General features: G+C 45.6%; 1 protein-coding gene across 2 annotated transcripts in view; it reads right to left on the bottom strand.

Moving 5' to 3' along the window:
- Positions 1-7,381: 7,381 nt before the first annotated feature.
- The window catches only part of Stx2 (syntaxin 2), a 30,322-nt gene continuing 23,556 nt past the window's right edge, over positions 7,382-14,147 (bottom strand). Inside the window, exons 7-11 of one of the 2 annotated variants that reach the window (XM_008853767.3) lie at positions 13,429-13,502; positions 13,187-13,324; positions 11,104-11,214; positions 9,922-10,046; positions 7,382-8,271 (exon numbers count right to left, since the gene is read on the bottom strand). In XM_008853767.3, coding sequence (XP_008851989.1) covers positions 9,966-10,046; positions 11,104-11,214; positions 13,187-13,324; positions 13,429-13,502 — 404 coding nt within the window. In that variant the 3' untranslated portion in view covers positions 7,382-8,271; positions 9,922-9,965. The remainder of the gene's footprint in view (positions 8,272-9,921; positions 10,047-11,103; positions 11,215-13,186; positions 13,325-13,428; positions 13,503-14,147) is intronic. The other variant, XM_008853768.3, reaches the window with a different exon arrangement.

The raw sequence follows: 14,147 nt of genomic DNA, 5'->3' as shown, positions 1-14,147 counted from the left end.
TCATACCTCATTCTGTTTCTGTGTGCTAAATTCCCTTTTGCCCAATTTTCAACTTGAATAACCAAAACATTATCTATTTGAACTGAAAAACATCCTAAATAAATTGTTTTCTGTTGGGTTTCTTATAAAACAAATGTAACAAATGACTATTATGTATAAAGCTTTTGCTTTGCAATGTCAGATCTACCTAAAATTCCCCACTGGCCCACTTCCCATCCCCAGATCTCAAATAAAAATTACATTAGCATTTCAAAAAAAAATATTGAAGGTGCTAATAACCCCAATTTGATCATGCCACAATATATGCTTAAATCATCATTGCACAGCATCCCATGAAGTTTTAAATGCAACTTTGTGGAATTACAAGCTTACCACAGAGTAGACCCCACAAAGGGCAGAATGAATGGTTAGTGCAGTTATCTACACAGCCATCTTTAGAAGACACTTTCTGCTCTGCAAAAAGCTGCTTCTTCGGCCCCCTTTGCAGTCAGGCCGTGCCCCAGAGCCTCAAGTGGATTCTGTCCTGCTTCTTGTCTCACTGCTCAGGGTTTTCATTCAGATGACATCACCTGCTGTGGTTATCTTGTTGTGTCTGGTTTCTATCACTTAGCCTGTTATGAGGTTCTCTGCATGGTGGTATGAGCCAGTGGCCCTGCCAGGTGGCACCTCATGGTAGGTGTGATCACACCAGCTGCTTGTCACCTGTGGTGGCCATTCGAGTTGCTTTTTGTTATTCTGAGGATGCTACAAGTCTGTGAAATGAGTGTTTTGTTCTCTTGGGCAAACACATAGGAATAGAACTGCTGGCTCAGCTTGACTTCTTAAGAAATCATCAGGATGTTTTCAACAGCATTTGCCCCACAAACGGAATGGAGGTCTCCACTGTCTCCCTGCATTGCCTACATGGTCATGGCCTTCTTGCCTTCTCTTTTGCTGTGGTTTTGAAATGAAGCATCCCCTAATAAGCTCCTGTGTGGAAGACTTGATCTCAACTGAGAAGTAGTCAGGAAAGGGCCACCTTCATCCAGTGGGCCATCAGGAGGAAGCAGGTCACTGGGAGATCTGTTTTTGGAAGGTGTGTTTTGTCCATAGCCAACTCCTTCTGTGCTTCTCTGCTTCCTGGCCACCATGAAGTGAGCAGCCTCTATCACATGCTCCAGCCACCATTTTTCTGCCTTACCTCAGACCCAGAGCAATGGAACCAGGCCACCACAGCCAAAACCTCAGAAACCAGGAGCCAAAATAAACCCTTCCTTGTTTTCCTATGCATTTTTATCACAGTGGTGAAAAGCTGTTTTTGTTTGCTTCTGTGTTGATGTGATAAACACCATGTCTAAAAGCAACTTGGGAGGAAGGGTGGATTTGGCTGACAGGTTACCATCCATCATCAAAGGAAGCCAAGGCATGAACTCAGGGCAGGAGTTTGAAGTAGAAACCACAGCGGAATGCTTGCTCAGCTGGTTTTCTTACAGAGCCCAGGCCCACCTATCTAGAGCTGGTACTGCCCACAGTGGGCTGGGCCCTCCCACATCCATCAGAAATCAAGAAAATGCTTCGCAGACATGGCCACCGGCCAATCTGACCTGAGAAGATCTTCAGCTGAGGTTCCCTCTTCCCAGGGGACTTCGTAGGTTTGTGTCAGATTAATAGCTGAAGCTGTGACAGAAGAGCTAACACACACCTCTTCTGACCAGAACTCATTTCTCTGACCTCTCCCCATTCTGGATGCCAAAGTCTCAATTCAAGGGTGCCATCATACCTGCCCACATTTGAACAAAGGAGTTGCTATTAGCTTCATCGTTTAAATGCAAGGACATTGAAAGACATTAGAGATAGTGACTCCTGCGCTGAGCCTTAACTACTTTATTCACCCAACAACTGTGCCCAAGTACAGAAAGCAGGGTGAAAAAATGTTGACTTGGGGGTGGAGGTGGGCAAGATGCGAGTCAGATGTAGATATGAGGCAGAGCAGGGCAAAGAAATGGAGAATGGGGCTCTTTGAGGGGAGGGGGCTCCCTCTCTCTGAGCAGGTAGTCTTAGAGCTGAGGCCCCAGAACAGGGAAGGAGTAAGGCAGATAGGCATCTCACAGAGAACATCCCCATCCCAGAACGTTAATATGCAAAAAAGACATCCAAAGCAAACTGTCTTGCCAGCACCTGACCATGACTTTCAGGTCAGACCTGACCTTGACATTCAGGTCATGACCTTCAGCTCAGAAATGTGACCAAGAGCTCCTTTGCCTATGTCACACTCAGTCCTCAAAAATAATGTATGCCCTAAAAGCTACACAGCAGAGTCCCTGTTTGAGGCACAGCCTTCCTGCCAGTGGTAAAGATGGGCAGCCTGGGTGGGGCTAGAAGGCTGGGCCTCACGGCTGGAGGCTCCGGCCTGGCCATACATCTCTGTCCTCTGGCTCCCCTCCTCCACCTTCCCCTTGAACCCCCCACCCCCCAGGGAACCTTGCTCTCTGCTTTTCTGTGATTCCATTTTTGGTTTTAGTTGTAGGGTTACATTCCACTCATGAGACAGAAAAGACACCTGTTGTTTGAACAGAGAATCTTTTCTTTTTCCTTATTAATATTGCCTTTATTTTCACCACAAAGTTTTATAATTCCCATTGTACAAATTTTTCAACCTTTTTCTCAATTAACCCTTGCTTTATTTTTTAGTGCCTATTCGTTTACAAACTAGTGGGTTTCGTTATGACAGTCTCACACATCTATATAATGTATTTTCATCTTATTATTCAGCCATTAATAAGAACAAAATTATGTTTTTTGTAGGAAAATGGTTGGAATTGGAGGATTATCCTGTTCAGTGAAATAAGCCAGATATGAAAGACAAATATTTCATGTTTTCTCTCATACATAGAGTCTATACTGTAAGAGGAGAAAAAAGACTTGAGAGCAGAAGTGGGCTTATTTGGGAAGGGAAAAGGGACCCATGGACGAGAGATACATAAGAGAGGGTAATGTAGATTTGAATGAACAGAGAATCTTATGCAATGGACTATGAGCCTCCCGCAGTGCAGCCAGGAGGGAGAACACAGGGCTGAGGCCTAAGTGGGTCAGAAGAGGCTCCAGCACTGGGCCTCATTCTCCATGGTCTTGATGGACCATGCAGCTGGTTCTGGGAAGGCTTCAGAGCTCCTGACTGCTGCCACCAGAGCCAGCAACGCTGGGGTGGAGTGGTCAGGAGCAGGAAGAGAAGCAAGAACCAAAAACTGAAGAAGGAAACACACTGAAAGCAGGAAGCAAAGCAGGGGACAAGCAGGCACCGGACATAAGAAAAGGAGTGCTGCAGGGATGAGAAGCAAAGCCAGACAGGAAGCAAAGTAGGACAGGAAGTGAGGTAGGAAAAGAAAGTGAAGCAGGAACAGAAAGTCAAACAGGACAGGCAATGAAGCAGGAACAAGCAAAGTCTCAGGACAGGAAGTGAGCCAAGAAGGGGAAGTGAAGGACAGATGGTGATTAGGCACAGGAAGTGATGCATGAGGGGTGTCTGACCCCCTCTGCCCTCTCCACAACTACCATCCCTCCTGCATCACCAGCATCTCCACTTAGCTGCCTCAGAAACCTCCTAAGAGTGTTCTCTCCTTGCTCTCCCACAGACAGACCAACACAGGACTCAGGCCAAGGCCTTTTAGCTATGAGTGGATCATCTGTCAGTCAGAGGTGATGGCCTCACCTGGGTCCTCACCTTCCACCAAGTACACTCACTGCGTTCCTGTTCTGACCACCCCTGCATTACACTGACACTGGCATCCTTGTGCACTTGAGCCCACTAAGCATGTACCCACCCCAGGACCTTTGCACACACTGACTCCTCAGCCTGGAGCTACTCCACTGTACCACACCCTCACCTCTTTCCTATACTCACACAAATGTTAACTTTTATGAGATATTCCCCCAGAGAACAGCATGCATTACAAACCCAGCATTCCCATCTAAGGATGTATTTTTCTCTAGATGCCCCCTCTGAGAGGAATTTTTCTCCAAACTTTCCTCACCTCATAGCATACAATGGAACTTACTGTGTGCTGTGTGCCCCTCTCCTCTGGACCACAGGCCCTAGGGCCTAGAACTTTACCTGAGTGCTTTTTTGCAGTGTCCAGCATGGTGGGCCTGCTGGGTTTACAGATGGTGCTGTACAGATATCTGTGAAATGAGAGCTGCTCGAAAAGAACAGGGAGACGCATATTTCCTTGTAGAAGAGCAGAATTTTGTGGTGTGCTTCATTAAGATGCACAGAGAAGCCAGTGGGAGCCTTCCCAGGTGGAAAGGGACTGAAAGCTCTGGTTTATGCAACAGTCAGGAGTGATGTGATGAGATGTGAGCAAGGGCTCAGAGACCAGGCTTTTGTTTTCACTCTTAGCTTGTTGCTGTTGTTCTGATCTAGGGAAAACTTCAATAGACTTTGGATTGTATACAAGGATAAAGCAGCATTCTCTGCATCACACTCGCTTTTGTCCTAGCAGTCCCTAAAAGACACCAGTGAATTCCCTGTGGTCTCTGGCAGCTCTGGATCCCTGGTCTAGAGTGCTTTTCCACACACAGACTCACTCACTGGAAGCTGGTCCTATAATTCTAAGTGCCATCTCCAGGCTGACAGTTCTGAATTATAGTCATTGCTTTTCTTCACAGCTCTGGCCACATGTATCTAACAGCTGCCATGACTTCTTGACTTCTGTGGCTAACAGGCACCTCCCACCTGTCTACACCAGTCACTAGCAGATGCTCCCTTCCCTTGTCTTCTAGCAATAATCTTACCACCAACTGAGCAGCCTGACCAAATCCCACAATGATCCTTCTTTGTTTGAGTTGGTTTCCTGCCAGAAGCAGACTTCATGACAGGAGACAGGTGAACAAATACTGAGTCCCCAGAGGCCTTAGCAGGAAGTGCCCACTGTCCTGAGGCCTCAAGGGACACACAGCAGCAAGTGTTCCCATGGCCAAGAGCCTCTTCTAAGAGCTATGGAATCCCTATCACAGGGAAACTCAGCAATCAAAAGGCACCAAGAACTGACTCAAAACTTGTGGATGGACCTCATGAGCACAAGGCAGAAGTCAGAGGTAAAAGCTTCCCTGTATTGACATCATTCCTGTGAAGTACCAGAAAAGACAGCTCTATGGAGAGAACATGTTAAAGTGGCTATGAAGTGTGGGGAAAAGGGGATGTGAATTTAGGATTAACCACAAAGGGACATGGAAGGCTTTTGGTTGTGATGGAAGAGGACGTTGGTAGTTCTACACTATTTGTAGAACTGCAAAATTGTAATGGATAATTTGTGGTAAATTATATCTCTATAAAGCACTTAAGAAAACAAAGGTGAGAGTCTACCATGAACAGTCAGGGTCAGACGTGGGGCGGGTGAAGGCCCAGCCCTCAGAGGTCTTGGGATCCTCACAAAATTCGCAAGTGCTAGGAGGAGCCCTGGAAGCAGCAGTGCTCAAGTGGACATGAGAGTGCAGGGCTGAGTCCTCAGTCCCAGTGAGCGCAGGGCCTTAAAGCATAGGATGCAGAAAGGATTCAGTCAGGCAGACCAGGAAAACAGCTGGGTAAGACAGTGTAGGCATAGCCACTCTGCTACAGAGAATCTCTAGGTGATTGATAAAGCCAGCTCGGGTGCCTTCACTGGCAACACACTTCCAGAACATGCCCTTGTTTCTGTCACCCTTGAGTCATTCCCAGATGACAATAAGCAATGTGGGATGAATCTTACTAAAAGGTCAACCAGGCAATGTGGGGCAGGGACACAGGTCTGGCACTGTATGGGCTCCCTGACCCTCACTGTGCCCATGACTGGGCCTTAACCCTGAGTGGCTCCTCTCCACTGACTGGGCTAAGGAGGAAGACTCCACATGAGGTTCCTGGCCCTGTCCCATATCCCCACGGCCCCCTCCAGTTGGGGTGAATCCTGTATCGTAGATGCTAAGAAACGTATATTGACCCCAGACAAAGAGGGTACAGATAGACCAAAGAAAGAATTCCAAGTCCAGCTTGGTGAACCAGTGAATTTACCGTGGTAATTTATAGGCGCATGAGTGACTCTTGGGCAGTGGCCACTGTGAGTCTAGCCTGCAGCTTGACTTAGGAACCAAGCTGTACCACAAAGCAGTCCCTGGCAACTTATGAGCAGTTACTACCCAAGAGCCCCAAGTCCCAGTCAACCCTCACCCAGCTCTCCATGTTGGCAGGCCTGATCTGCAGAGGGTCTTGTGTGGGGATCTCAGCTGCTCTGCTTCTGGAGGACACAGCTACACTGCACCATGTTGTAAACCCATAGAAGACTTACTCTGTTCCCTACCTGGGACAAGTAGACATTTGTTCCAGTCTCCTCAGGACTAGTGTCACACAATGGGCACAGCCCAACAGAGTAATTTACCAATGGATACGTAATGCCAATCTCCCCAAAATTCCTTCCAGAAATGACCAGGTAGTGTTACTTTTTTGCTTCTCTGGGAACTTTTTAAAGTAAACATAAAACCTCTGAAGAAACAGGTTTTTTTTTTTTAATGTAACAAGTGAATCTGCAAATATATTTTTAAATAGGCACATGGGACCAGCATAGGGATGCATCCTGAGGCTGACTCACTCATGGACACCCCTGACTCACTGGAAAACTACTCAGCCTCCACCTGATCAAGGAGCTGCCTGAGATGATGTGAAGAACAGGCTAAGAACTTGGGCTGAACTGGAAGGAAACCTGGCTGTGAGTGGGAGGTGACCTCGGGAGCCCTGGGGTCCTCTGCAGTCATTGAATGGAAGGGGACCTCAGTGGAACTAGGATCCTCTGCAACTAAACACAATGGTGCTGAAGCACAGGGGTGGAAGTCACACAAACACAAATTCATCTTCAGAACCTCCAGTGAGCTTCTAGGGAGGAAGCCTCGGGCTAGCTCTGGACCATAGACAAAGCTGAGCCTCCTGACACGGTCCTTACTATAAGGACCGTGGTTTCTAAACAGTTCAATATCACTCATACTTGGTGTTCCGAATCAGCATGCTATGTCAGCTCAGACCAGAGGATGCAGTGGTAGAGTGAGTGTTCATACACATGGTCAGCAGTCGGAAGAGTTGACTAGGTTTGATGTCTTAACAGTCACTGGGCCATACATTTTACAAGTGTAAAATTAATCCACATCTTCCTGCTATATACCCATCAAAATATCTAAGCATCATAGGTTCTGATAAACTTTGGGGGCTAACATAGAGCTCAACAGAGAACTTGGTACTTCAGAAGGTTGTATAAAACTGCTCGTGACTGGCAATGATTTCCTTGACTTTGGCAAGCACTGTCTTGGCTTCATCACTGTCTTACCTTGAGACTTGACCAGGGAACACACATTATTTCTAGTAAAGAAAGAAGAGAGCATCATGTTTGCAGCACGGTGACTGTTTATTAACTCGGAACTGAAATAGGTAGAAATGAGCTAACAATAATCAAGACTTTCCAGAGGGTGTCAGGCCCCCTTCCACTTCCTAGGTCAGGGTCACCAGAACGCAATGATGGGCTCTGAGGGCTGCGTGGCCGTGTTTTCAGTAACAAGGGCAACCTGCACTCAGCCATGCAGAGCCTGCACCCGTGTCTTAACCACTCCTAGCTCCTTCACAAGGCAGTGTCTAGCATAGAAAAGGGGGTTAAGATGTTAATATATTAAGCAATTAATTTATAGACATTTAATATTACAGATATCTTACAAAACAATTCTGTGATAATAAAAATTATTTCTGCAAACAAGACATGAACACAAATTAAGCACAGTACAAAAGTCTCTTAATTAGTATTTGTTAGCTGAGAGAAGGGGTGGTGGGAAGCCCCAGGCCTGCACTCCACAGCTTCCTAACAGAGTACACCCTAATTAAACTGCATGTATATTTTTAACACTGAAATCTTTTTTAAAAATTGAATCTTTCAATCATTCCTATTTCAAGGCCACCAAAACAAGTGCCACATTGTGGAATCTTTGTGATAAGTTCTTCAGAAACAAAGGCTATGCGGGGTGGCGCATTGTGTCCACTGGCTCATGGCGATTTCAAGGCACAAGGCCTTCTGCAGCACTTCCTTCATTCTCTGATAAAAACGTCAGCACTCAGCACCAGTCCAGGTTCACTCTTGGAAAGACAGGATGCTGACTCAACTACAGGTGTGGTCGGAGTCTCCAAGGATAAAGAGCTCTTGGGTGTGGTTACTATGACAATGTTGTTGCTAGGATAATTCCAAGGATCACAAGCAAAATAACTACACAAACAAGAATGAGCATCATCTTCTGCAAGATAAAGAGAAATATGAATTTACAATGTATCAGAAAAGGTAGCAACAGTGTCATTCCCCAAAGTTCTGCTGTAATTCCGCAGTCTAAACATTCAACCCTTATTAAGAAATGTTCCAGATGACAGAGAAGTAGAGAACAGGAATCCACAGAGCAAAGCATCCCTTTCTAGAAAACTGCCCAGTGGGTGATTCATTTAGTGTGAGTTAGCCATGTAGCTTCCCGAGAAAGGGAGGAGACCACATGGTCATCCCTGGACAGTGAAAACTGTCACTGGGCATCTTCAAATTTTTTTTTTTTTTTTTTTTTTTTTTTTTTTTTTTAGAGAGAGAGAGAGAGAGAGAGAGAGAGAGAGAGAGAGAGAGAATGTGTGGCACATATGCATTCAGTATACGCACATGTGTTTGAAGGTGTATGTACCTCTGCACACTTGGAGGCCAGAGGAGAGTGGCATGTGTTTTCTGCCTATTTTGAGGCAAGACCTCTGCTTGACCCTGGAGTTCACATTTTTCAGCTAGGCCATTTGGCTTTTTGAGACAGGGTCTCCCTGTAGCCCCAGCTGGCCTGGAACTCAGTATGCAGTATGTAGGCTGGCCTCAAACTCACAGAGATCCACCTGCCTCTGCCCCCCTGGATCCTACTGATCCTTGCTTGACATTTAATTGTGTAAGTATTGTAAGAAACCAGCAACACACTAACTCTGGCTTCTGTGGCCCCAGTGGCTAGACACAGGGCTCAATGCAGCATCCTGAGTCTTTGAAAGCTACATATCTTTCACTGAAGACATCTGATTTCCAGAAAACATGTCTGAGGGAGAGGAAGGAAGACAGGTGATAAGTATATATATGTTAGACCTTGGATTCAATCCTTAGCCCTGCAAAAACAAAAAAATGAACTCTTGTGTGCTGAGCCCAGGCAGCTCTGAGTGGAACTGCCTGCCACACATGGGGCACCTGAGCACCAGCACACAAAGCCAGTGATGGCACCAGTGCTGCTGAGGTGCGGAGACACCCAGCTCTAAGTCAGGGTTTGTGGAGAAGGTGACTCAAGGTGCAGGAGAAAACAGAGGGAATCAGCTGGAATCCAGGGAAAAGTGAGGCTTGTAATAGAGCAAAAACAAGGAGACTTTCCAGACTGACCATCATAGATAGTCAGAGTCCTATGGAATTAGCAGGCATGCTAGTTAAATAAGACTGATTTTCATTTTAACAAGGGTTTGCTTTTAAAGGAAGATGCTGCTGTGTAGGGAAGTGAGAGGGTTTGATTTTGTGGCCATTACCCATGGCTGTAGCTCCATTCTCTCAGTTTCACAGTGAATCAAGCAGTTAGTATATTTTACAAAGTAAATTTCAGTTGTTGCCATTATTCTAAAAGTTAAAATGTAAGATCTAAATTGCAACAATTATGTTAGTTTTTAATGGCCGACCAGCCGCTGTGGGTAGAGGGCAGAGGCCACCTTGTGGTGCAGAGCTGAGTGGCCTCCCAGCCTGAATTAGGAATGCAGAGTACACATACACACCACTAGACCTGACTCAAAGCACTCAGGACAGGCCCCTGCGACTTTTAAGTATATTAACACTGGGCAAACATACTACTTACTGACTGACTGAAAAGGTTAATAAGTAAATTAGTTGATTAGTCACTTACTGCCACCCTGGCGGAGAGGCAAGCACCCAGCGCCATCCATGCCATCATTTCCCAACCGACAAGCCAATGATTAGAGCCAGCACAGCAATGACAGCCACCAACACAGCAGCAATTATCCACTTTTTCTGTCAAAGAAAAGCAGGCTGATTACACTATGCTGATTGCACACTGCCATGGTCAAGGGCATCCTTCACTGGGAGCAAAGCCATCATCAGAACTCTTTTTAACTCTGTTACAGGCACTCCTGAAACCTGACCACAGTCTTTACTCCCCAGAGTGACTTAATCTATGAGGTCAGGCCTCTTAACAGTCAACCTGTTCTGTAACCCCAAAACACAAGGCTTCACCAGGGCAGAGCAGGAGCACACAACTCAGATAAATTTCTGATGGACTGAAACAGGATTAACATCTCTCCTGTGCAGGAGCCACAGAACCAGCCAGGAGCCTGGGATATTAGAGGCCTGCTGGGAAAGTGCTTCTGCTTCTCGTCGTGGGCCATGATGTCCTCTGCAGCCTCTAGGTGTTGCCAGAAGGCCTTTCATGCCCATGTGGTATTCTTAAGATTCAGACAAAAGTGTTATGACTTGTTGACAAGTGGATGTCAACAGGCGGCAACATGGGACCCGAACCCCCTCAAACTTCAGAGATGTTATGGGAGACACCCAAGTTAGCAGAATGCATCCAGAATTCTGCACCAGTAATGGCAATTCGAGAATTCCCTCGGACAGTCTGGGTGTGAGCCACAGGACTAAGCAGGGGGCCTTTGAGAGTTCCTTCCAGGTATGCTTTGCAAGACACTGGGCCCACCCATAGCCTGAGACTTAGCAAGTTACTCAAACAGAACAAATATCCCTCACATACCTGTCACCAATTTTTAGGAGACACCCTAGTCCCACTGACTTGTTCCTCCCTCCAGATGATGTCCCAGGGGACAGAGCTCAAAAAGGCAAATGTGTGCCAACTTGAGGTTGTAAAGGGTTTTAATCAATTGGAACATGAAATAGGATGCACAATGAATCAATAAACTTTTAAAATTTTAGTGAAAAGAATTATTTTGATTTTTAAAATGAAATATGTATTCAGGACATTTTTACTTGTGGGCTATTTTTCAGCAGGCTGGCATCACTGCATAGCTAGAGACCAAATGAAGAGAAAAGGCTAGCTCTCAGAAGCCCCACTCACCCTCCTGGCTTTGCTCTGGTATCTGATGGCCTTCTTGGTTTCTTCCTTGGCGTGTTCTACATAGTCTTCGGCATTCATCACGTTTTTCTCTATGTTGTTGATCATTTCACCCTTAAAAAAAAAAGTTTCAGTCTCAGAAAACTTTCTAATAACTCAGTCATGTCTCTTAAGACAGTATGTGAGGCTCTCACATGAGCCCAGCAGGTGGGGGATGGAGACTGAATTTTCTCACATTTACAGACAGGTGTGGGTGAAGCTAGTACAGATGTGCCAATACAAAGCAATCAAATTCAGTTTGCTTTAAGAGGAGCTGAAGGGGATGGAACAGATGAAAGTGACCTCAAGTATAAGCTTCTCACAGATGAGCAGTGAAGGGACGTAGCAAGCTTGGGTCAGTATTATGTTTTACTGCCATGTAAAACATTTCACACACAAAGGATGATGTTATTTCTAACAGAAAATTGCTGTTTTTTTAAAAAATATCAGCAAACTAGGCACAGCTTCCAGGTGACACTGAACTGATGAACATGAATGGAAACAGAGAGGACTCCCATGGTGTGTTAGGAAGAAACGTTACCTGGGTCCTGTCTGGAAGGAGACAGAGTCTGCCGCAGCCAATAGCAAAGCATTGGAGAAGGATGGACAGGTAACTTATTCACAAACAAACTTGCTAGTAAATCCTGACTGTGCATATCTGAATTATCAATGTAACACAGTAACAGACTTCCAAACGGAACTGGGAAATCAAGGCTGCAAATGGAGGCTGGTCTAATGATGCTTCGTGCTACATATTGGTCATGGAATCACTGACCAAAGCCTTTATGAAACCTTTGTGATTACAAAATCAATCTACTGCTCTCACCTCTGAAATTTCTTGTAAAGTCACCAGATTCCCAACACCAAGTGACACTGGTCCACCCCAGACCAAAGAGCACATGTGCCCATCTCTGCCATCTGTACCCATCAATACCCATCCCTGGGTTTCCTCCCTGTTAGTACCCATCCCTGCCAATCAGTATCCATCTCTACCATTGCTGCCTGTCAATGCCCAACCTGCCTCCACACAGTTGTTAGTATCTTCTACAAGTACATATTTTTATGATAAGGTTCTACAAAATAAATATTGTTCTTTACAAGACTGTCAGGGCACATGGGAATGAATTTTGTCTGTGAATGGATACTCTAATCCTGTTACATATGCAGGCAATCACAGAGCATCACCAACTATCAGCCTTCCTGGAGGCATCCTCCAGCCAAAGTACCCTGGCAGCAACAGCCTTGGGAGGAAGAAGAAGCAATCTGCCCAGGATAGATGGAGAGGAACTAAAGTTTTGTCTCACCAGGAGGCTGGCTGCATGCTATCCTGAGGGATCTGAAAGCCCTGGGAAGACTGGTTCAGTCTCCAACAGATCCCACTGTAAACAGCTAGGCACTGACACATCACTATCCATGCCCACACTCAGCTTTATGTCTTTAATTTCATGAACTCTCCACCTCTCTCAGGGGTCCTCCCTGCCTGAGCTGTAGGGCAGGTGGGAACATCACAGAGTGAGTACAACCTCTGGTCAGTGTCATGGATGGTACCTGTGAGGTTACTCTTTAGGCATCATCTTGGTCCTTCCTGTAATATGTTTCCTTGTGGGAAATAGCACCAAGAGAGACTGGCACCCAACAGTTGATTGTCTACAGGCTGCCTGGCATACCTCCTTCCTCTGTGAACACTGTTTTATGTAAGCTGAATTCATATGTATGCATATGTATGCATAAGGTTTTGGTATATCCTTTTATTTTAACCTAAAATTCTACTGCAAATGTTTGAGCATTTTATTAAATATTCTCCATGAACAAACAATTCATGTTGCCTACAGCTGACTACCAACACAAGTTGGCCTATGAACCCACCACAGTTCATTTAATTAAACCAGTCCCCTACTGTTGAAGTTTAAGTTCAGTATTACACTTAATTCTTGAAATTAATTCTTGAATTCTGAGACTGGACCCAAATCATGATTTTCCTGGCCAGAGTGGCCTCCAATGTAAGACTCCATGACTGGCCTCTATCTGCAAAAGACAGCTCAATTACCTGAGTCTCGACAAACATAGCCATGTCCATAAACATTTCGTGCAGCTCTCGGATGCTGGTCTCTAGCTTCATGATATCTTTGTGGCGTGACTCGATCTCGTTGAGAGCTTGCCTAGTAATCTGTGAGTCTGAGATGATCTTTGAAAGACAAAGTAAAAGGGCATTACTAAGTTTGGATTGCCTTGGAAGTTAAAGAGAAAAATGCCCATCTGTAAGTATGTACATGCAGCTGTCACACTCACATCTGAGGTGAAGATGGACGGCTTCCCGCTCTCCAGCATCTCCTCCAGCTCATCATCAGTGGTAGTCCTCCCAGCTGAGGGACAAGGGGAACTGCACTCAGGACACAGGCAAGCTCAACAGCCAAGGCTGGTCAACTAAGGGCACCACTAAGCTCTAACTGAGCCATTAACGCCTCAGTTGTTTCCTGCCCTTTCTAGGGCAGAAAAGAACCTACGAGGAGCAGGAGGGGTTCTGACAGCAGTGGCTGGTATGGACACAAACCCCAGCCTGGTGTCACAGAGAAACAGCTGTGAAAAGGCATCAGTCTGAGGCCTTGGCACCTTGGCTACAGGTTCACAACTGGCTTCTGGCCAAAGGGAGTTAAGCTAAAGGTGGCATGTGACAAGTGAATAACAGAAAAGAGGGAAATTATCTCCCAACCAGACAGGAGGAGCTTCAGGACATAAAAATCTTGAAGAAAAAGTGACCAAAAGTTTCTCAAATTTGAATAAAACTCTAAAAGTACCAGCAATGAGATGGAGACAGCTCAGCAGTTAATAACATTGGCTGCTCTTGCAGAGGACCTGGGTTCAGTTTCCAGAACCTACACAGTAGCTAACAACAATCTGTAACTCCAATTCCAGAGGATCTGACACCCTCTTCTGTCGTCCATGGCCACTTCATACATGTGGTGTATTTACATACATGCAGGCAAAACACTTAGAAACATAAAATAAAA

Source organism: Nannospalax galili, unplaced genomic scaffold (assembly GCF_000622305.1).
Source record: "Nannospalax galili isolate Female #2095 unplaced genomic scaffold, S.galili_v1.0 scaffold566, whole genome shotgun sequence".
NCBI classification, from domain to species: Eukaryota; Metazoa; Chordata; class Mammalia; order Rodentia; family Spalacidae; genus Nannospalax; species Nannospalax galili.
This window is presented reverse-complemented; position numbering and strand designations above follow the sequence as displayed.